The 25,362-nt window shown below is 35.1% G+C and overlaps 2 protein-coding genes across 4 annotated transcripts in view; both read left to right on the top strand.

Annotated features, from left to right (window-relative positions):
• LOC149801751 (cytochrome P450 3A24-like) overlaps window positions 1–9,270 on the top strand; it is a 33,252-nt gene extending 23,982 nt beyond the window's left edge. For both annotated transcript variants that reach the window (XM_089956080.1, XM_089956079.1), the window contains exons 9-14: window positions 567–672; window positions 3,974–4,131; window positions 4,666–4,754; window positions 6,468–6,605; window positions 6,979–7,141; window positions 7,718–9,270. In XM_089956080.1, the coding sequence (XP_089812206.1) occupies window positions 567–672; window positions 3,974–4,131; window positions 4,666–4,754; window positions 6,468–6,605; window positions 6,979–7,141; window positions 7,718–7,792 (729 nt within the window). In that variant the 3' untranslated portion in view covers window positions 7,793–9,270. The remainder of the gene's footprint in view (window positions 1–566; window positions 673–3,973; window positions 4,132–4,665; window positions 4,755–6,467; window positions 6,606–6,978; window positions 7,142–7,717) is intronic.
• Window positions 9,271–9,898: 628 nt separating this feature from the next.
• The window catches only part of LOC149801752 (cytochrome P450 3A24-like), a 40,825-nt gene continuing 25,361 nt past the window's right edge, over window positions 9,899–25,362 (top strand). Inside the window, exons 1-2 of one of the 2 annotated variants that reach the window (XM_089956082.1) lie at window positions 9,899–10,413; window positions 18,061–18,157. In XM_089956082.1, the coding sequence (XP_089812208.1) occupies window positions 10,340–10,413; window positions 18,061–18,157 (171 nt within the window). In that variant the 5' untranslated portion in view covers window positions 9,899–10,339. Of the gene's footprint in view, window positions 10,414–18,060; window positions 18,158–25,362 lie in introns of those variants that run through there. The other variant, XM_089956083.1, reaches the window with a different exon arrangement.

Below are 25,362 nucleotides of genomic sequence, written 5' to 3' on the forward strand. Positions count from 1 at the left end.
TATTGATATTGTGTTCGTTAAATTTAGTTCATTGGCGCAGTTCCTTCTTGGTAAATAATCTGACGGAAGCTCAAACCAAGGTCGTTGGATTGTTCCAGGTTTTCTGGATTATTCCTTGATAACTTGACGCCAAATCGTGCGCCGTTTATTAAAGTATATAGACCCTAGATATTATCCACGAAAAAATTCAAGTTTAATATTAGTCAATCACGTAGTCTAAAATACTCTTATTACATAGAACAATATTTACCAGACTTTCTTTCATTTGTAAAATTGTTGGAAGGTGAAGCCTTTTTTCGAAAATTTCATTAGTTTTGTAGCAATATATATTAATTTTAACAATGGCCCCGTATCAGGCAAAAATCTGTATTCTTTCTTTTAATATTTTCAAAACAAAATCCATGTTATTTAGTTATAATACATATCCTCGTGTCCCCAACATGGCAGAAAAATGAGAATTAAACGTCTATGCGAAAATGGACCAAACAGAAACAACACAAGCAGCTGGTTTAGGAGCGACAGCTTATTGTAAGAGAATGGATCGTGGGTTTTGTTTTCCTTTACAGAATTATAAAGACCTCATTCAACTGATGATTAATGCACACAAAGAACAAAGCGACAAGACCACAGAAAATAATGAAGGCCTGAACTACGATTCGTACAAAAAGAGGGGTAAGATCTTTTCTGTTACCGTAATTGGATGGTGGGAGGGATCATACGATAACGCCCAGTATACATGCATGAATACATGCATTCTTCCATTTCGAATCTTCCAAAAATTAATATAAGACTGGGATGGTAGATATCTATTTTATGTTTTCATTCAGTTTTGAACCATCTGCTTAGACCAAGTAAATGGAAGTGACTGGGTTTTGAGTGTATTGAGGAATAGTATAAAACACTGGGTCTTGAAGATTTGTGGCTTCTACTTTCAAAACCAAATGTATCGGCCGTTACAGTAGGTTTTGTATTTTCCTTCATGTCTAATTTATCTTCTTGAAAAATTACCCTGCCCATTTTTGTTCATACATAAGTTTGTGTGTTGTGTTGAAATTTGATATTTCATCTGTGGTGATTTCAGAGACATGGATATAAGAAAAAATATCACAATCCAATACACACTCTTTAAAATAAAAACGATTATTTTCCTATACACAGTCTTTGATATTACAGAATTTAATTTTGACAAATATGCTGTCAAACCTACTTAGTGCACGACATACACATATAAACCACCTCTGTGTCAAGATCCATTATTTGATACACTTCCCATTTTAAGTTTAGGTCTGAATCTCTCTGTCTCTTGCAGATCTCGACCAACCATATTTTTTTGTGTCCCCATAAACATGGTGATATGGCTCATCCATTTGTCGGTCGATATAAATATATATACATCATCAGTCAACCTGAAGCCAACTAATTGAAACATAAAACACGTTCAAGCTTTTATTCAAGTAAAACAATAGTTATGTAAACGTTTGTAATCTCATCGCCTTTTTGTCTATTGTTTATTTTGTCTAGATGTTTGTATTCGCCTTTGAAAAAGACTCAGGGCTAGTGACAAACTAGTTTCGCACTGTTAGTTTGCAGTTTAAAATTGAGAGGATAATATCAGTAGATTTTGTAATTATTTTGCGGAAAAAGAAGGAAAATATTTTCTTGTTTCATTGCACTGATAAATTATAAGAACGCGCTTAATAACTTAATGTTTACTTTAGGACAATCGTTTGTTTTCATTTTGATTAATACTCTATATTTCCATTGAAAGGAGGTGTTCACGTAAAACATCAGTCTGATATACCCAGATTTTCACTCTAAACATGTACCGTTAAAAGCATGAGTTTTCTTTAAACAGATGCCCAAATATATTGCAATGTGTGTTTGCGTGTCTGTCCAAATTATTGGCTCTGTGTAAGTGGACCCATCTGTCTATCTGTAGGCATGCATCACATATATTGTAAGCAGCCTCTGCTTCACGTCTCCTAGGAAGAGTTCAGGGAAGAAGTTCCACTAAAATATAAAGTCAACACAAATGTTTAATGAGAGTAACACAACTAAAAAGCTGGAAAGCTGTCATCTGTACATAATATTCACTTGGATGAGACACTTATACTCTTGCAAAGAAACACTCGTTTCTTGCACTCTTGCATCGTAACAATTAGGTACTGAAGTTAATTTTCGATGGCTTGTAGCTGGATCATTCCAATAAAATGTCTTAGAACATAGTAGTCCTTTTTAATGTTTAATGAATGGCATAATGATCGGAAACCATTGGGTGACTCCAACTGACGAGAACTGAAGATTTGCCTTGAATTCATTTTAGCTCAGGTTACCAATGAGATGGCAGATAACTGCACGACAATTTGGAAGATGAATTTACTTACTCCGGCATTTCCTATGTAATTATCAGAATGCTTGCCTCTGCATACTGTTAACAAAACGGACATTCAGATGTTCGAAATCTTGCTACTTTTGCTAGCTTTTCACCTGAATAATGTCGAAATAATTTAAAACATTATTACTACGTTGACAGTCCTATATTATTATCATTATAGCAATTTATATATGCCATTACCTAAAACGGGTGCTGAACTTCAAAATTCACTAATATTATGTTTCAGTTTTGAACTTGACCACGCTCTGCAGTTAGCTGGGAAGTATTGTCTTCCTCTCCAGTATATAACCTTTGGTTTTCAACCATGTGACAGTAATGAACCAATCAGAACTGGCAGACCAAATCCGCCAACGAATCAGATGTGGCGAAATGGCAGACAGTCTAACACAATTCTTTTGGTATCAGCCACATGTTCCATATATTTCAGGATATAAAACATTCTTGCATCTTATATCTTATTATGTAGAGAACTCTGAAACAGAAACTCTATATCCTAATTTGTCTACATAGTTTTCAGTAGCAGAACAGTTCTCTAATGGATAAACAGGCACAAACCAGTGACAGGGTATAAAGGTACTATAAAAAACTGGGGTTGCTACGGAGGTTGCAACTATGCGTAAAATAATTTGCATTACTCAATAAATCTAACAGTTTTTATGTAAGGTCAGTATATTTCAGATATTACTTTCGGCAATAAGTTCACCGTGACTTCATCTGAGTGTAAATTTATGTTAATCAACTACTGTAGTATCGAACCATCATTGTCATGGGTCACAAAAGTATAAAAATGGCGTCCATACGAACTTAATACTATCAATAAAAAGTTCGTTTTCCGCGAAACACAAGCCACCTGAAACTTCATATTTAATAAACGTGTTATGGTGTTCCCCTCAAGCACCCACATAATGGAGAATACACCTTTGATATTAAATGGGGTAATACAGATATGTAATTTGTGCAAGAAATGGTGCTGAATCTAAAATGTCAAACCTTGATAAGCCAAGTGTGATATAATGATCAACATGGCGATGGCTAAAGCTTATTGGTAGAGATTTCCTACAGGCATAATAAATATGGGATTAGTCAACTAGTAATTCAATATAATTTGGCTTGATGGACCGAAAGAAGTCTAAAAACATGTATATGAAGTGACGCGTTATCGAAAATAGGGAGACGCTATACGTTAAAATTCATGTAACCACATAGCAACCAATTCGCCACAATTACATGTTCCTGCACTGCCTAAGGTCTAATGAGCTAAACATGTAACACTAATATCTTAAAAGAAACATCTCTAATAACATATGGAGAATTCACATACATGATAATATTTTGAGAGTTCACACCTGTACTAAATGTCAATCCCAACCCCATTATGGTGCACACCTGTCTAACCCTGAGTCTATGACAATATATATCCCGGACTGACTGACTGGTATTTGCATCTGTTTGACTGTATGTCTGTCTGTCTGTGTATCCGTCTACCTGACTATACATGTATGTATGTATGTATGTATGTATGTATGTATGTATGTATGTGTTTTTTTATATATGACTTTCTTTAATCAATGGTTGCAGGCTTGACGGACCGTGAGATTCTGGCAAATGCACTTATTTTCCTTCTGGCTGCCTTTGATACCACGTCCAGTTTGCTGACATTTGTATCCTACTGCCTTGCGGTGAATCAGGATGTTCAAGATAAGCTGATATCGGAAATTGACAAGGAATTATGCAAGGTAAACCACAAGTAATGCATGCCAGAAATTGACAGGGAATTAGGCTAGGTAAACTACAAATCGTGTAAACCAGAAATTGACATGGAATTAGACAAGGTAAATTACAAGTCGTGTATGCCAGAAATTGATAAGGAATTAGGCACTATAACTGCAAGTCATGCATGCTTGTCCTGATAAATACAATATTTGAAACGATTTAAAGGGATGTCAGCTACTGATGTATTAATTTCTTCCTACAATATCAGTTTTGTCTTTAATTTAGCTACATATCGTGAAAAATTAATTTATATTTCCTTCTAAATACTTCTGCTGCATATTTCAATCTTACAATTCAGAATGGGCCTAATTTAGGATATACAATGCTTTTAATATCAAATTCATCGTCACACAATGGCCTACATTTTCAATTTTGCTAGGGTATCATACTTCTGCCTTATATTTAAATTTCAATATATATATATATATATATATATATATATATATATATATATATATATATATATATATATATATATATATATCTTTTTTCTTCAGAAACAACCAACTTATGACAACGTTTTCAAATTACAATACCTTGATATGGTAGTGAATGAGACACTTCGAATATACCCGCCTGCGACAAGGTCGGTATCTTCAGTGTTAATTTCGAAATATAAGTCGAAATATAAGTCGAACAGCATGTTCCTCTAATTTAAAGCTCTAAGAGTCATAAACCAGTAGAGCTTATGTTAATTTCGTCAGTCCGTCATCTAGCACGTTTGTTATCATTACTAGTTCTAATCTATTTACAGGATTGCCATTAAACCTTACATACATGTTCATTCCATAGTTTAGTTTGTCCTAAATGAAAATTATCCGCTCGTACATCCAGTATGACCACCACAGTGGCCATTTTGAAAATATTTTTATCGTTACTCCTTCTTCATCTGTGGTCATATCAACATGGGGTTTTCACTGAAAGACTTCACATGCTGTCTATTTGGTCCTAAATGAAAATGAGCCGACCTAATATGGCTGCCAGAAAGGCCATCTTGAAAATTTGTTGTCACTATTCTTCCTGAACGGATATCGTATTGACATAGGCTTTCCACCACGTTGAATGGAAATTTACCAGAAGGCTTCTTACGGTGTCTAGCTGGTCCTAAATGAATATGGTGCCAATCTCATATCCAGTATGGCTGTCCAACTGTCCATCTTATGATTTTTGTTATGGCTGCTTCTACTGGATTAAATTTAATATTGACATGAGGCTTTTACTAGAATACTTCTAAATGAAAAAGGTGCTAATCCTACGTCCGATATGGCCGCACATCTTACAAATCTTGTCATTGCTTGTTATATATATATATATATAATATATATATATATATATATATATATATATATATATATATATATATATATATATATATATATATATATATATATATATATATATATATATATATATATATCACCTGATACTACGCAGTGATCCCTCGTAAGCTATTTAGCTGAATCATAAAATCATCACAAGGCAAAACTTGACTTATATTCTGGGTTCAAGGTGTAACATGTAGATAACTAAAGAAATTTTGACGATATCTTAGCCTGGAATACAACATGAAAATACCGTGTGTCTTGTTACATAATGATGTCCTCACCCCAAGTTCCAAATGATCACAAAAGTGAATATCATTTTGTGACCTAATTCAGTATATGGACACTTGTGCATCACTAAATATATTTTGATTGACACCCACTTGTACATCATGATCATAAAGCATATTGAATGTGAAGGTCACATCAAGGTTAAATTTTACATTCTTACCTTTTCTGTGGCTTGCAATTTTAATAAAATATATTCCGTCACGACTTATTCTGAGGTATTGTCGCTTACTAAATCCATGTCTCTGGGCACAGGGTCAAAGTCACTGCTAGATATCAGTATTGTACTATCAACACGGTACAGACCCTTTGTCATGCGTTTGCGGGGATATTCTGAAACCTATTCATTATGTTACCCGTCTATTCAATATTACTTTCAGCAATAGAGGAATTTATTTTTGGAAAAGAGTCTACAGTTTCATACCTAGACTTGATTTTGCTATCTCATTTTGTGCTTTGCATAGAATTTTATTCCTTTTTAAAACTAATTCGGTACATAATTTCTCAATATTTCATCAGATTGTCTCTGCGTGTCCTCTCCTTCCCAAAAGTCTAGATGTCATTAGGAATGAAAATCTAGCGTCTTATTGTAGTACTCCATCTTATGCTACCATGCTTTGTTAGTAGAAATGTGCATACAGAGTAAATATTTGTGGTATATCATATAATATTTAGGATATTTTTAACAGATTCAATAGAGAAGCATCAGCGGACACGGAAGTCTGCGGAGTTAAGATTCCGAAAGGGCTCGACGTGACGGTTGTGGTCAGTGCTGTTCATTATGATCCGGAGTTCTGGCCCAATCCGCGTAAATTTGACCCCGAAAGGTGACGTATTGAAATGTTTGGAGAGATTGAAGAAAGTGGAAAATTAAATTACTGCGAAAATTATTTTAAAGAGGAGAACACTATTTAAATGATTTCCTCCTGATCCGAACACTTTTAATTGTAAAGAAATAACAAGAATACAAATTGATGATCAAGTTGTATATAACTTGGTAAAACTATTATATCTGTTAGATTTTGACTTAAAGAAACAAAGCAACTATAAGGATGATCAATAACTATATTTTACATCTTCACAATTTTATAGTCATTTTTATCAAAGTTGGGAACATTCATTCAGTCGTTCTGAGTACACATTTTAAAGCAATATTCCAAATATATAACGAGTGGTACGATACCTCCTTGATATTTGCAGGTTTTCCCCGGAGAACAAAGGAAACATCAAACCTTTCACTTTCCTGCCGTTTGGAGCAGGGCCCAGAAACTGTATAGGAATGAGGCTGGCCTTATTGGAAGCCAAGATGGCGATTGTTGAAATGTTGCAGAATTTCAGATTTGTGACAGCACCCGAAACAGAAGTAGGCTGCTTCCATGTTTAGTGATATTTAAGTTTTATTTTTTTCGAATTGATTGTAGCATTGTTTGCATTAAAATAATCTAGGAATAAAATCAGTATAGCTACATACAGAGATAAGATTAGAATATAAAATAAATATTTGGAATTATAAAAAGTAAAATGGTTGATCTGATGATGGCTATTTGCTGCTACTGTCAATGTACATAAGTATTTTTATTCTACATGTCGGTGTTTGTAGGCGATTTAGTTCCCATGTGATACATTCAGTAAAGCATATTATTTTAAAAGATGTAAGGATGACAATCAAATTTGAAAGGGGAAGCGGTGGATCCCTCGTGAAGTACATTATCCATTAAAAACCCACACATTCCAAATTTTCTTTAATATTTATTTTAATTCAAACAAATAATGGGAACAGGAGCATAGCGGGTCCTCCCGAAAAAATATAGATATAAACGATATTCAGAAGTCTATACCTTTCATCCGCATTAATTTCCAGGTACTTTACGATATACCGTATATGCATAATAAGTGAATATCGTGGCATTAATGTAGACATTTTTTTGGGTATTTTCAGATTCCACCCAAGTTAGACAAAGGTGCATTAACCAAACCTGCAAACGGAGTGTACCTGAAGCTTGAAGCTTTATGAAACCGGATACGTTTTGATGCATGCAGTGCATTTTCGATTCAACAGCTATTGAACTACATCAACGGGTGATATGTGCTAATTCTTTTCGACTAATATTCTAATGATGGGACACTCCAGACAAGCCTTTAGTGACTGATATGAACACGTGATGCAACCACATTTCCATGTTTTTGTTTTTCTTATTAACGTTATTGTGACACATAATCTTATTAAGATTTCCAGCAGAGCAGTTGTTTTCTGTTTGAATTTTGCATAATTTCTGCAATCCACATAATATTGATAGAGTCAGTGTTATTTTATGTTTACTGGCCCTCTCTAATAAATATCTTGCCCGAGTGTTGAAACCACGCCCGAAGTATCCCTGCCCATTTGTTCCTAAATTGTATGCTCCAGCTTTAGTGTTTTTTTTTATTCGTGTCCATAAACTGTGCAATCTTAGTATGATGACTTTTACAAGGTGTTAGCTATAATCATAGCTAAGTCATCCCACTACAGTTACATGACAAAGTATGCCACGATTAATATACACACAGAAAATTCATCTACCATAAAGTACTGGCCACTTCATTCAGGGAGGGGGAGTGCAGTTTTCTTTCTAGCCAAGATATCTCATTTTCCTTTCTCTCAAGATCTTTGCCCCCCCCCCCATATATAGATATAATATGGTGTTTTGTTGCTTTAAATCAGAGCAAAGCATTTTTTATTCAGCTATCTGAGAGTCAGAAATTTGAAAAGAAAAAAATCTCTGGCCTCTGCACTATAGACTGAAATTATTGGTCTCTACTATAATGGCTGTATATCGTAGTATGTATCATGGTATGTGCAGAAATACCTCGGTAAATCATTGCACAATTTTTCGTTGTACCTAGCTCTAATTACCAATATCAATGTTGTTGTGTAAAAGTGTTTAAATCTACAAATATTATTATTAATTTTAAAAGGCGATGACCATTCCTGGTTATTCCATTCATTAGACTTCGTCATTTCAAGTCATCGCATACGAACACATATCATATCTTCGCTAGCCAAGGTTCCGATATGTTAACCCTATCTACACCTTGGCGGATCGAGCACATATTTTAGTGCTTTGTCCTAGCGACATCTATTGGATTTCATGAGTTGCCTTCCTAAGTATGTAATGCCAGATAACCCATAGCAGGTAACAGCGGTACGTCGTACATCGGCCGAAAATGGATGAGGCGATTGACTTCAAAGTATACTTTGTAAGTTTAACATCGAAAGTATGACTACGTACCAGAGAGAAACCATTACAGGTGTATTTGAGTGAAAGATACTTGTACAAATAGGGACCGGCAGTGGAAAATTGCTTATTTATTAGTCCAAATCACATTATCCTGACACCAGTCCTAACGCTAACCTCTTAATGCTGAGCGCCTAGCGAGTCGGCGAACTATTACTGTTCTGAAATAATATGTTTGATGGAGTTCTTTCATAAAAATTCATTTTACGCTTGAGAATTATCATTTTTGCATCACTTCCCCATTCAGTAGTTAGTGTATTCGTATTATATTTAGTACCTTTTTTAATACCAACACCACCAAGTAAATAACTATCGTGTCTAACATTCCATTCATTCTTCCCGTCTTCCATCCAACCATCCTGACCTGACGCAGACTGGATAGTAATGCGTTATAATATATGTATAACTTGCAATCTGTTTGTTGGTGAATTATTGAAGTAGAGTGCTCAGTTTGTAGGAACATTAAAAAAATTAAAGAATATAATAAAGGAATATGTCAAACAATAACTAAGTTTCATGGTCACATGGATAGGAAATATTTAATAATTTTATGTTTTGTCTCTTTGTGTATAAATATAATTGCGATGCGTAGATACGTGGAGTATCCTTTCAACGTTCTTTTTCAAATAACATACTTAGATTTGTGCTCTTTCAAGTAACAGAGCGTACTTTCAGTAACAAAGAGCTATCAAAACACACACCAGCTGAAATCACAATTTCGCTAATTGAAATGGCGTTCTTGATAAAACTTTTATTATTATTTAGAAATAGTCGGCTCTTTGAGTGCATTTAGCACATAACATCTCTTTACCAAGTTATACTTGTAGATTCTGTACTAGCACAATATTTACCACAGTTTTGCTGATACGAGACATTTAGTCCGTCCATTCACTATTACATTGCATAACGCAAAGCAACTTGTTGACTAGTCGTAAAGTACTTCGCACTATAACGTAACTGTCAACCCAAATATTGCCCCCCACTTAATCAAATAACTTACCGGTAGTAGCTCGGTATATCACAAGATAGACGACAAAATGGTCATCTGCTCAAGCAACACGACCGCTAGGTTAAAGATAAAACAACTACAATATAGAGTCTTGTATGTTCTCCAAGTTTATCACCCAGCAATATCTCACTCAGTGAGATAAGTTTGGGTGAACTAAATGATATACATGTTTGCTATAAAATTCCCCGAGATAGTCGATAAGTGGTTATATACATCAATTTGACAACGGCAGTGCTAAGCTCGTAAACGGACAGAAAGAATTCTTGCATTGAACACAATGGAGGTTCTTGGCCTGGTGTCAATTCCAAGCTGGCTCTTGGTGATAGTGGCCTTCTTATTTCTATTAATTATGTAAGTCTGTCTGCCTGTCTTTCTGTCTGTCTGTCTGTCTCTCTCCGTATGTATATATCCTTACTTATCAAATGGAAACAAATAGTCTTACATCCGTCAGCGTTCTATCCAAGGAGGATTCGAGCTTATCATGCCTGTCAACTTTTTCAGAAGCCAAGTAGGGAGATTGAATAACAAATAATGAGACCAGGACGTAAAATAAGGAGATTTGTTTGCAACAATTCATCAGCGTCGTTTAGTCTATAACCACGTCCTTCTTGCAACGTGGTGTTGATCCTGCTGAGACTTGAGAATCCAGCAGATACTGCCAAACCATGATGGTTTTATTTTTCACAGATACTTCGTCCCTTTTGATAGCTTCGGGTGATTCTTATCAAGGGCGCTTTCATTTAGTTCGCGTTTGGGCATTTTGAAAATGTTTAAAATGTTGATCAATACCGTAGATATATACACGGTCGTATGCAAATTACTCTTTCACTTTAACACACATTTCATAATACCATAGCCCACTAATAATTAAATATTTCGCATTTCACCTTAATTCAAATATAACGATACAAATTGTCATTAATTCCACTAGTGAACGCAGTTTAATTAAATATGTTGTACTTATCATTTTGTCATGAAGTTCGTCACGTGATGAGTGTTCTGTATAATTACGTCACAATAATATGCACAGATGCTATATTAGAACAGCCGCTCTGGTGGTCTAAGTGGTTATAGAGCATCCGCCTTGGACGCAGGATGTCGCGGGTTCGAACCCCGGCCGAGTCACACCAAAGACTTATAAAATGGTACTAGCAGCTGCCTTGCTTGGCGCTCAACATTAAGATGTTAGTGTTAGACACAGTAGCGATATGACTCAGATTGTTAAAGCTACGTTTAAAAATAATAATAATACCTTTTTACAAAAGAAAACATATATAAAATGGAAATTGCAGTCTGTGAAGAGCATTTTTTGGATAGCTATTTCTGTTGGAGTTTTTCGGAACAAAAGAAAATCAGCAGGCATAATGTAATAAATGGGTTTTCCGCAAAAAAATTGGAGAAATAATGAGATCAGGAGGTAGGCACGGATCGATACATTTTTCTCCCGGCGTAAGAGTTGACAACGTATGTAGTGTATTGTGCCCCCAGCTAAAAACACGCACATTCATCCCATGATCTAGTTGGGCCTAAAGGAAAATGGTATGGCTCGGACTTCAGATATGGCAGCCGCAATAACAATCTTGAAAATATTGTTGTTTCTACTCCTTCTGAATGGATCGACATATCAACACGGGTTTTTCACCAAAAGACTTTTTATCACGTCTAATCAGCGCTAAATGAAAATGTTCTCAATCTGATGTTTGATGTGGCCGCCACGGACACTCATTCCGAATGGATGGTCATATCAGCATGGGAATTTCACTAAAAAATCTTATTGAAGTACCCGTCTGATGTTCAATATGGCCACCATGTCAGCCATTTTGAAAATCTTGTTATTACAATTTCTGAACATAAAGTCATATTAACGTGTTGTTTTCACCGAAAGACGTCTTATGATGTGCAGTTAGTCCCAAATGAAAATGATGTCAAGCTGATGTCAGTGATGTCAAGCAGCGAACATCTTGATAATATTGTCATTGCTACTTCTCCAGAGTGGAAGGTCATGGCAACACGAGCTTTTCACTTTAAGACTTTCTTGTAATGCCCTGTTGATCTTAAATGAAAATTGTTTCTAGCTGACATCCAGTATGGTCATCACGTCAGATTTTTTAAAAATGATTTTATTATTCTCGCTGCCTGTCCTGAATGGATGGTTATATCAACACAATGGTTCACTGCAAGACTTCTGATGGATGATGTCTAGTTGGTCCTAAATAAAAATGGTTTCTAAGGTTCAATATGACCACCACAGCAACCATCTTAAAGATCTTTTCGTTAGCAATCCTCCTGAATGGAAAGCCATATAGGGTGCGCCCACCAGTTATTATGTACTTTTGAGAGAGTGAAGTATGTAAAGTGAAGTTGTTTGCGTTTGAAACATGCACAGTGGAGAGAATGTTAGCATACCTCTAAGCTACATTGATATAATGTGGCTGACATTTCTTTGGATATTTTACTTATGGAAATTGTACATGATCTAAGCACACTGCTAACTAAAATGACTGCTTCCTCGTGCTAAAAAATCGGCTTGAATTAGTCTAAAGTACACTATCTTTAGCACCTATTAAAACAGGGAAAATGAATTTTGCTGAACTAGACAATATCCGCTTCTGAAAGTGCAATTGATGATTTAACAATTATATAAAATGGAAACAAAACAGTTATTGGCTCTTTTCACAATTTACTTCTGAAGTCTAGGAACTGAAAATAACCAAGTGGAACTAGCAGTGTTTTGGAAAGTGCACATCTGGAGTAAGGCCAAGCTGTATACTCTATAACCTATATTACACTCATCAGTTACACACCAAAATAAAGGGAATTAATTTTTCTTTGAACAATACCTAAGATGTACAAGGTATGTTTTAAATAGCCAGTATAACCAGTGAGGAAACCCGCGGAAATTCTCTTTCTTTAAACTTTTGACCCAATGCAAAATGCGAAACTGTAGAGCGCCACCATAAACGTCGTGTTTTCACTAGAAGGCTTCTTATGGTTCCGAGTCAATCCTACATGAAAATGATGTCGATCGGATGTCTAACATGGTTACCACAGTGGCCAGTTAGAAAGTTCTTTTCATAATTTCTTCTCCAGAATGAATGGTCATGCCAGCATGGTGTTTCACGAACAAGCTTTTCATTTTGTTTGTTGATTTTAGATTAAACTGCTGTTGATCTGACGTCCAATATGTGGTAAGCTTGATAATATTTTTTTCTCTGCTCCTCTTAAAGGGAAAGTCAGTTTGACACGGGAATTTCATCAGAAGAGTTATTATGGTGTCTGATAGGTCCTGAATGGAAATGCCTAACCTTTAATATGGGCATCATGATGGCTCTCTTGAAAATATTGTTAATCTGCTCCTCCCAAGAGGATGTCGATTTCAACATGAGGTTTTGACCAATATACTTCTTATGATACCTGGATGGTACTGAATGAAAATGGCGACAGTCACACATCCAACATTGCTGTCACAAATGCTATATTGGAAATCTGACTACTCCACTGAATGGATTATTATCATGATGTGGGTTGTTTACAAACAACTTCTAAAGTCTCTACTTTGTCCTAAATGAAAATGGTGCCAATCCGACATCCAATATGTCCACCACAGCAGCTAATTTTAAAATCTTGTCGCTCAAAAATATCAGAGACGGTTTCAGCACTCAGCAGTTAGAAGAAATAAGCTGTCTTATCTTGAATTCTTAGGGGCCCCGAGTGGCCGAGTGGTCTAAAGCGCTCTTCGTTACGGATCACTGCCATCTCACCTCTGTCTGCGGCGGTTCGAGTCTAAGATTCAGCCAATGTGGGCATGTGAGAAAGCTTGCCAGTAGCTTCTCCTGGGTCGGTGGTTCTTTCCGGGGTTTTCCGGGTTCTTCCTCCACCATTAATACTGGCCGCCATGTATAGCCTATCGTGCTGAAAAATGGCGTTAAACCCCACAACAACAACAACAACAACAACTTGAATTCTTGAAAGTTCTTTTCACCCAGTAGAGCGTCAATTCCCTGGAGGGACTCTTGTTTTATAATTGGAAAGAACGTAATGTAAAATAAAATTTTGTTACTGAACTTTTGACGGATGATACACAGTTTGCATGATACCAAAAATAGCAAAATATGAAAGAAATACAGTACAGTCTTCTCTGTTTCGTCTTTCAACTAGACGTAAAGTAAAACGAGTTGCAAATTAAACTAAAAACGGTTTAAAAAGCAGCCCCAGCATAAATGTTGAGATAAATATACAAAAACAACAACAAAAAGAAGCATAAGTACAGTCTTGAAATTACAAGAGAAAGTCTCCGGAAATTTTATTTACGTTTTTAAAGACGATGAGATGTAGTTAATGAAAATAGTAGCTTCAACATTTTGGCATTAGGTTCAGTGAAAGCATTCCAGATAAATCTATGTAACTAGTAACAACGGAAATCAGTATAGGTCACAAAAGTATAACATTGGTAAATATAAACATTCGCCCAATAAATACATGAGATATATAAAATTTCAAATGACACAGCATATCCGTCTATATTTATGAGTTGAAAGAAAGAAGATAAAATAACTTAAATATTCTACTGGTTAGAACAACAGAAAGAGAATACTAACATAGTATGCAATAAAACATTTAGCAATATATATATATATATATATATATATATATATATATATATATATATATATATATATATATATATATAATACTATAAGAGGGTTGTGATGTGAGAGCCAAACGCAAAACAATCAAAATCAACTAAAGGCCTCTTTTAAAAATTATTAAGATATTGAAAGTACCACTAAGCTAATAAATACTTATACTGCAAAGAGTCACAAAAGCATGACACTGGACACGAGTATGGACTTAGCGAACGGGATGGCAGGGCTACTTCGCACAAGCTCTTGAAATCAATAGTTTACACGGGGAGAAGACTATAGAGTTAAATCTATGAATATTGAGGATCAATTTCAAAATCTGTTTAGCAAAGACCAAGACCATGTAACGCTGCTGAAATGATATTCAGTAACAAATCTAAAAAGGCATTATAATTATGACATCTGTGGGAAAAAAAGCCGACAAAAAAAGCCGACAAAGAAAGAGATCACAATCGTTTAACTCTATCGAGGTATCGAATATCCACGTCATACTTTGAATTATAAATATCCAAAATAAATTCGACTATTTATACATCACTTATTTGGGTTGAAGTCTCATCCCCTTACTAAAAAGCAATCTCCAATAAAAAATATTGAGGTACTAAATTGGGAAAGACGGCCCCAAGATATTTTTTTGTAAAAGGAATAATATAGAGATTAATAGTTTTGTGGGCCAATCACTATAGCAACGTGCTGCAAATCTAAAGGGTGACACATTCACAAAATCAGTCAAAACATTTCGATGAGATTAAGGCTGAGAAAATCGAAAAAGTTCATAAGTTCTCTCAATTATTTAGAAACTCTGTTTATCCAAACGAATAGGCCCAAATGGTATCGTTTGAGAGATTTAATAAAACTGAACTGCCACCAAATGAAAAATTTTATGGACTATTTTTTAAAGAAAAATATATAAATAACACACAGTCCATTAGCACAAGAACGATAGCTGCTAAGTAAATAAATGTTGTATGATTTAGGAACCTATAAATTTTCTTTAGTTTTGCTTTCAAGAACTTTTTCACTTTTTTTTTTTGCAATGAAAGATTTTTCTCAAAAGCGGTTCAAATTACTTTCGGTTTATTTTTCTTAACTTACTGTGAAATTAGTTTTAGTCACTTTCAAGTTATTCTCAAGTTACCTTAAAGTTATTTTAAATTATGTTTAAATTACCTTTAGTCTACCTTTACGTCATTTTTCGAGTTACATATATACTAAGTATCATTTCTTGCTACAGACTTTTAAAAGTAATATATGATTGAAAGTAGAAGAGCACACTTATTACATCTGAAAATGCCTGGAAGATCGCTAACAAAGAGGTTGAATTGGAAATGATTTAGACCGTCACCTTTTTTAATCCGCTAATCAATTTTGTAGAAAAGCACACATTTGTGATGATATTCTGGGTTTATTTTGTTATCTATCTCTTATGCCCTAAATCAGGTAAATTTCTGAAGATTCCTGGTCTCAAAACCAGAGCAGAAGTTTTTAAGAAATCTGCAATTGCTACAAATACAGGTTTCTTGTTGGTGTTGATAAGTTTGTTTAAAATAGCTTTTAATGTATAGAGATGGTCCATAGTCTGATAATCTGGTGGACAACTTCTAGAAGTCATTAAAAAAATTGTCTTTATCAAAAAATCTCTATGCAATATCTATGAGAGCAATTTACTTACATCATATAACAAGGTAATTCATCAGTAAAACATTTCAAACATTTTATCTCCGGATTTATAAATTACGGATAAGGTGAAACTAATCCAGTATTCAAGAAAAAATTCCTAACTTTAAAATATTGTTTTAAAATTAAACATGGAGATCGATGAATACACTACTACCTTCTTAAATGAATGTATGTGGTACAAGACAACTGTCCACATTATTGTTATTCGGTCATGTTTTCATCCTGTCTGTAGCTTCTTTACCGGTACGTTTAAAATTTAAACTTTAAGTAGACATGCTTTCTGGCTTCTTTTGCATATACTTGAAGATTATTCTTATGTTTGGTAAACAGATAAGTAAACAGTCCTTATATTTATTGGAATAAACTTTTAATCAGTATTTAATACATATTTTTAATTAGTACCATCTTTTTCAGCTGCCGATTGTTTGGTTTTATATCATTTTTGAAGTAGTTAAATGTTTTCTTAGATAAGTTTAACTAAAAATATAGTGTTTGTTTCTTTTCTTTTCATTACATAGCAAGCACCCCTGTTGAAATGGAAACGTTAGTAAAGGTGCCTATCTGTGGGACAACGACAGTACAGTGCACATAAATCAATATGACTGCACTATAATTGCAAAGTAATATGCCAGGTGCTTTTCCTGAAGAGAAATGTAATGACAAAAAAAAAAAAAAAAAAAAAAAAAAAAAAAAAAAAAAAAAAAAAAAAAAAACAACGACATGGATTTGAGAGGATAGCTCTTCAATCTTTATATTTTAAAAATACCTGCTATACATAATATCAGAATATTTCGTTACCTGCTTCTATATTATTGTCATTAGTTCTGGTATTATAAATTCTACGCGGTCCTTGTATCTTCCAATATCGTGTTTGAAAGTTCAGTTTAAGTATTCCATCAAAAGACCTATACTTACATCTAGCGAATATAAAATATTTTTCACCAGGGATTTAATTTTTTCTTTGTCAGGATCCAACAATTCAATATGTAGGTAACAAATACAGCACTGCTTTTTATCCACCTATTCATTCCTTTGGTTTCTAGTATGATCCAGATTTCCCCTTTTTTGCACACAGTTTAATCTCTGTTTACATTGTATTCTTTTATATTTCATATAATAACTATTATTCTTTGCTAATTGACATCACATACAGGTCCAGGTGCCATTTTTGAAACTGCCTCTCTGTCTCTGACTGTATATGTCTCTTTCTCTGTCTGTCTGTCTCTGTATCTGTCTCTATCTATCTATCTATCTATCTATCTATCTATCTATCTATATATATATATATATATATATATATATATATATATATATATATATATATATATATATATATATATATATATATATAGAGAGAGAGAGAGAGAGAGAGAGAGAGAGAGAGAGAGGTATCATGCCGATTTCACGTTTGTTATATGTATTTAGTTTTCATTTCACCTGCTAATGCTATTTTTATTTTTATTTTCTTCACGGGGTCCAATCAATGGTATTTGTTGAACATTTTGTATTTACACCTCTTTCTTCGTTAATCTTTGACAAAGTCCTACCCGGATACATATACAAATTGTAATGGTTTGAAAAATTGATAAAGAATTGAAAATTGAGGATCGAATTAAAGAGAAGAGTACTTGTGCTGGGTATGACACGCATGAACATCTTGTCAATTTTATTTCAGGTACTCGGTCTATAAACAGAGCTACTTCTGGTCGCTTGGTATACCAGGTCCGACTCCAATCCCATTCTTGGGAATTATTCCTTCCATTGCTAAGATGGTAATGTAAACATTCAACATTTTAGGTCGAAGGAACATATGTCTGTTTATTCTGTATGACTTTGTCCAGCAATACCTATTAATACGTTATATGGTGCTATTTAAGGGACATATGCAAGGCAAAGTATTACGATTGTAATTATTATTAATCATATATTGTACGCGTTCTTTGTTACTGTTCTATTTGTTTCCTAAATGTATGTACTTCTGCGTCATTGGCAAGAATACGTATTCCGCCTATCCTGCCTTTGTTGAAATAGTTAAATAATTCAATGAATTTCTGATGTTGCATAATTAGTCAATTCATGTAATACATCAGAATTCATGTCATACCTCAGAGGACAGCGACATATCTAATACTGTTGACAGAGCTATTACTATATAATACTATTGAAAATCTATTACTATTGTCCTATCATTGGACTCCATCACTATATATATATATCAACTGTTTTGGAACAAACCGCCATCACGTGATACTCGCCAGTTGTTGTTGTTGTGGGGTTTAACGCCATTTTTCAGCACACGATAGGCCATATATGGCGGCCAGTATTAATGGTGGAGGAAGAAACCGGGAAAACCCCGGAAAGAACCACCGACCCACGAGAAGCTACTGGCATGCTTTCTCACATATCTACATTGGCTGAATCTGAGACTCGAACCGGCGCAGACAGAGGTGAGATGGCAGTGATCCGTAACGGCGAACGCTTTAGACCACTCGGCCACTCGGGCCCCGATACTCGCCAGTCAACCCGTTTATGCTACGATGGACCCTCATTAATTGCTTTAAATGATCACTCCTTGGCTCTCCACACTACATTATGCTCTAGACTAAACGAACTGGGACTACATTCATCATTACCTAAATGTAAACAGAAGCGAAAAAAGAAACGTTGTTTCAAAGCTGGCCGGCATAGAACAGGAAGAAGAATTCCAGTTATCTCCCTTATTTCGGCTCAACAATTTAAAAAAAATTCGATCGTTAATTTAGATAACCTAATTCAAGTCTTTATTAATTCGTCAACCTTTGTGTCAACTATACAAGAGATACCTCTGCGTATTGCATTATTCAATGCCCATTCAGTAGGACCACCGGAAAAGCGCACGGAAATAGTTAATTTTATCAACGACCAGAATATTCACGTCTTTTTCCTGACAAAAACAAGGCTAAAAACATCAGGCGATGAGCCAAGTGTGTGGATCTAACACCCACTGGTTACTCCATCAAGTCGTTCCTTCGTAATTCTCGCGGAGGTGGAATTGCTGTCATCACAAAGAACTCCAATGATAAAACGTCTTAACCACACCACAACATTCAATTTCGATAACACATCGTTTGAACTAGTCCAAACCACACTCACACTAGAGCAAAGGTCAGTCCATGTTTTCTGCCTATACCGCCCCCCTCCTAGTAGAAAAAACAAGCTGGCTGACTCTCTCTTTTTGGAGCAGTTTCCGAATCTCCTGGACTATGGAAATTCGATAGGTGGCTACCTGATTATTCTTGGAGATTTCAACTTTCACTTTGACCGGAAACCCAAATACATAAAAACTCATAGATTCCATTAATGTTTTCAACCTCAAACAGTCAGTTAACCAACCCACCCATAAACATGGTCACATTTTAGACTGGATTCTTCATAGACCTGATGATAACATTCTGCGGTCCTCCCTGGTATCCCATGACCTTGCATCAGATCACCTCTGCATTATATGCCATCTTGACGTATCAGTCCCTAACCCTCCACCTTTATCTGCTACTAAGAGAAACCTCCGTATGATAAATAGAACCAAACTAATGCACGATATCCAAGCTAACCTAACAACTTGCTTACCTCCTACCGTAGAACAACTCGATAACTGCATGCGTTCATTGCTTGACAAACATGCCCCAGCTACCAAGTGCAGAATATCAATTCAAAAGTGTTCTCCATGGTATAGCAGTGTTAGGGACCAGCTTCGCACTGCTAAAAGAGACCGCCGTAAAGCTGAGAGGCTTTGGCTTTCCACCAGACTCACTATTGATAAGCAAATCTATGAAGCCGCTAAGAAGAATGTCACAAATATAGTCCATGCAGCGAAATCAGCCCACTATACTACTAAAATCATGGATAGTTCCAGCTGTAAAGAGCTCTTTGAGATTACTAACAAGCTAATGTCAAGGAACAAATCTACACCACTTCCATCTACCTTCTCTCCAGTCGACCTTCCGGACATGTTTACAGATTTCTTCCGTGACAAAGTACAAACAATTAGAGATAAGCTTGACACCACAATTTCAATTGACTCGTCGTCACCATACAGTTGGGATACAGAATTTGAGCGGCAACCATTAGCAGCATTTGAACCTGTCTCTATGGATTTCGTACGTACAATCCTGATGAAGAGTGCACCAAAGTCATGTGAATTTGATCCAATTATAACATCACTGCTGCTTGAGTGCTTAGATCCAGTATTGCCATCAATAACTGATGTTATTAACACCCCTCTCTCATCCGCAGACTTCCCATCATTTTTCAAAACTGCCATTGTAAAGCCTCTGCTTAAGAAACCAACACTCGACCACAACGATTTAAAGATCTACCGCCCAGTTTCTAATCTCCCATTCATATAAAAAATCTTAGAAAAGGTTGTTCTATCCCAGCTGGTATCTCATCTAAATTCAGTCTTTTTAGCAATGTACAATCTGCATATCGCCCTTGCCACAGTAGTGAAGCTACTCTTCTAAAAGTAGTTAATGACATTCTCTCTGCGTTGGATAGCGGAAAGATTACAGTCCTCATCCTCCTTGATTTTTCTTCAGCATTTGACACAATAGACCGTGATATATTACTTCTCCGTCTCCAGCATATATTTGGCATTCGTGATACAGCCTTACTGTGGTTCAAGTCCTACTTGGTCAACAGGACACAAATTGTATCTGCAAATGGAATACACTCCAGCCCAGTTGATCTATGTTGTGGTGTTCCACAGGGGTCTGTTCGTGGACCTGTTCTCTTCATTCTGTACACTCAGTCGCTCTCAAGTGTCATAGATCATCATCCAGTGTCTCACCAATTGTACGCTGATGACACCCAAATATACAAATCTAGCCACCCAACTGAAGTTGATGCTACTATCCAAGGTGTAGAGAGGTGCATTTCTGATGTGAAATCATGGATGACATGTAACAAGCTGCAGATGAATGATGATAAAATTGAGACCATTCTGATCACAACACAAAGACTTTCTCATTCATCTCCTTTACCTCAAACAATAAATATCAGCAACACCAACATTAAATTCACACAATCAGTACGAAACCTAGGTGTTACTCTGGACAGTACTCTCACATTGTAGCAACATGTCATGAACATATGCAATGCTGCATATCTTGAGCTGAGACGCATCAGCTCAATTCGCAAATATCTTTCAGTTGATGCCACTAAAACACTTGTTTGTTCATTAGTACTTTCTGGACTGGACTATTGTAACCCAGTTCTGTCTGGTTCATCTCAATATCTGCTCCAGAAACTTCAGAAAGTTCAAAACACAGCTGCTCGGATCATACTTAGAGTACTACGATCAGAGCACACCTCCCCGCTGTTCTGCACCCTACACTGGCTATCCATTCGATCCAGAACCAAACACAAAATTTGTTCTCTGTGCTACGTTTCACTGTCGGACTCTAGTCCAACATACCTATTCAACCTCACCCATGTGTACACACCAGCAAGATACTTACGCTTCTCTTCTGACAATCGTATACTCATTATTCCCACTATGAAAACAAAGTCATATGGACAGCATTCTTTTGCATACCAGGGCCCGGCAATGTGGAATGAATTGCCCACTGAACTTAGACACAAAGACACAGTGATCACATTCAAGAGGGCTCTCAGAACTCACTTATTTCGACTGCAAGAACAAACTTAAAGACCTAATAATGTTTCCTACATTAAATATTCTCAGCATGTTTTTTTAAAAAATGTTTTATAATTTCATGGTGTTTGTTTTTCGTAATCATATCATTATAGGTTTTTTATCTTATACGAGTTGTCTAATGTTGTAAAGCGCTTGGAGCTTCTAAAGATTAGGCGCTATAAAAAGTCCTCATTATCATTATTATTATTATTATTATTATTATTATCATAATATATATACATATATATATCAGAGCGAACGAAGTGATATTCCTGGATTCATATAGAATAATGCTTGATAATAGCAGGCAGAAGATATATTTCAATACAAATAATACTATCGTACAGGTTAGAGAATTTGTAATTCGTACTCTTCGGATATTCGAACCAAGGAACTCGGGTAAACGACACCCATCGTTTTGCCTGCACATACGAACCTATATTCCCTCACGACTAGGCACACTTCACCAGAACTGATGTTACTCAGTCGGCGTTGTATGCACTCGTGCGTAGCAGACACTCTCACATGACGACCTAGTAATTAATTCTTATGTATCTACACAGTCATTCCGGATTCCTATGAAAGAAATCAAGGTATATATAATTAATTATAGAGAATTATAAATAGATACCAGACACAACGGAAAGTGTTCTCCCTGGATTCCTATAGAAGGGCAATGGAAATAGCATCCATTTTTCAATTTGATTGACACTTTGAGCAACATATACCGGTGCATCAGGTTCCCAAGATTAGGACAAGTATATGCCATGATGATCATACAAATAATTTTTTTTTTTGTATTACCGAAATATCAGAGTAACTCCTCTTGCATCACCAGGAATCTACAAGGCATGTTTATTGATGTTACCAACAATTGTCTCATTGAAACTTTTTTAGTAGCACATACGATGTCAGCAATTTGATTAAGAAGTAAAATTAATTATTCTAGACATTATTATTATTATTATTATTATTATTATTATTATTATTATTATAGAAGACTGAAATAACTATTAATGTATATATACATGTGGAATTAATAATCAATACATTCAGAAAATGTTAATAAAGTTATTGGAAACTACAAGTAATAACAAATAATATTATTTTAAAATAATGGCTAACATGTTTTCATGATAATTTACAAATTATTCCATTTACTACTAATAATAGTGTCTTCCTTGTTTTATTTATCTTTATAAAAAGTTGGTCAAGCTATTGGTGCATTGAATACTGCTTGATAATAGTAGGCAGAATTAATAGACTGTGTAGATACCTGATAATTAATTACTATGTCGTCATGCGACTGTGTCTGCTACACACGAGTGCATATAACACTGATTGAGTAAGATGATGTTTCTGGTGATGTGTGCTTAGTCGTAAGGGAATATGGGCTCGTGTGTGCAGGCAAGGCGATGGGTGACGTTTACCCGCGGACCTGGGTTCGAATCTCCGAAGAGTAAGAATTAAAAATTCTCTAATCTGTATGATAGTATTATTTGCATTATAAATATAATCATCCATTGAAACTTTATTACTGCTGACATATATTACCACTGAAATTATATTATCATCGATATATCTTACCATTGAAAATCTATTGCTGTTGACAGATCGTCAAAGACTTGTAAGTTTTTTATGTTCATACAAAATTAATGGAAAACAACAACAACACATCAAAACAAAAAGTGACTTTCTGAAACTGAAGCAAAATCACTTAATAACGTCAAAAACTGAAGATTACCCTATGAAAATGTATCTCTTCTGCCACCATTATCGTCAAACAGACAAAATGTCTGCACAAAATTCTATTTAATTAAAATCACTTTGCTGTCTGAAAATAATATATTGTCGGTAAGTTAGGATGTATAAATAAACGGTAAGGCACATCATAATTTCGTCAGTAAGCTATGATGTACAAAGTCATGGTTAGGTACAACATGATATCATCGATAAGTTATGAAGTACAATGTCATGGATAGGTACAACATGATATCATCGATAAGTTACGAAGGACAATGTCATGGATAGGTACAACATGATATCATCGATAAGTTATGAAGGACAATGTCATGGATAGGTACAACATGATATCATCGATAAGTTATGAAGTACAATGTCATGGATAGGTACAACATGATATCATCGATAAGTTATGAAGTACAATGTCATGGATAGGTACAACATGATATCATCGATAAGTTATGATGTACAAAGCCATGGTTAGGTACAACATGATATCATCGATAAGTTATGATGTACAAAGCCATGAATAGGTACAACATGATATCATCGATAAGTTATGATGTACAAAGCCATGGTTAGGTACAACATGATATCATCGATAAGTTATGATGTACAAAGCCATGAATAGGTACCACATGATATCATCGATAAGTTATGATGTACAAAGCCATGGTTAGGTACAACATGATATCATCGATAAGTTATGATGTACAAAGCCATGGATAGGTACAACATGATATTATCAACAAGTTATGATCTACAAAGTCATAGGTACAACATGATGTCATCGATAAGTAATGATATATATAGTCATCGTTATGTACAATATGATATTATCAATAAGTTATGATGCACAAAGTCATGGTTATGTACAACATGATGTCATCGATAAGTCATGATGTACAAAGTCATGGTTAGGTACAACATGATATCATCGATAAGTTATGATGTACAATGTCATGGATAGGTACAACATGATATTATCAATAAGCTATGATGTACAAAGTCATGGTTAGGTACAACATGATGTCATCGATAAGTTATGATATAAAAAGTCATGGTTAGGTTCAACATAATGTCATCGATAAGTTATGATATAAAAAGTCATGGTTAGGTTCAACATAATGTCATCGATAAGTTATGATATAAAAAGTCATGGTTATGTACAACATGATGTCATCGATAAGTTATGATGTACAAAGTCATGGTTAGGTACAACATGATGTAATCGATAAGTTATGATGTACAAAGCCATGGTTATGTACAACATGATGTCATTGATAAGTTATGATCTACAAAGTCATGGTTAGGTACAACATGATGTCATCGATAAGTTATGATCTACAAAGTCATGGTTAGGTACAACATGATTTCATCGATAAATTATGATCTACAAATTCATGGTTAGGTACAACATGATGTCATCGATAAGTTATGATCTATTAAGTCATGGTTATGTACAAGATGATGTCATCGATAAGTTATGATCTACAAAGTATTGGTTAGGTATAACATGAATTCATCAGTACGGTATGATGTACAAAGTCATGGTAAGGT

This window comes from Sinohyriopsis cumingii, chromosome 4 (assembly GCF_028554795.1).
Source record: "Sinohyriopsis cumingii isolate HCF-2022 chromosome 4, ASM2855479v2, whole genome shotgun sequence".
NCBI classification, from domain to species: domain Eukaryota; kingdom Metazoa; phylum Mollusca; class Bivalvia; order Unionida; family Unionidae; genus Sinohyriopsis; species Sinohyriopsis cumingii.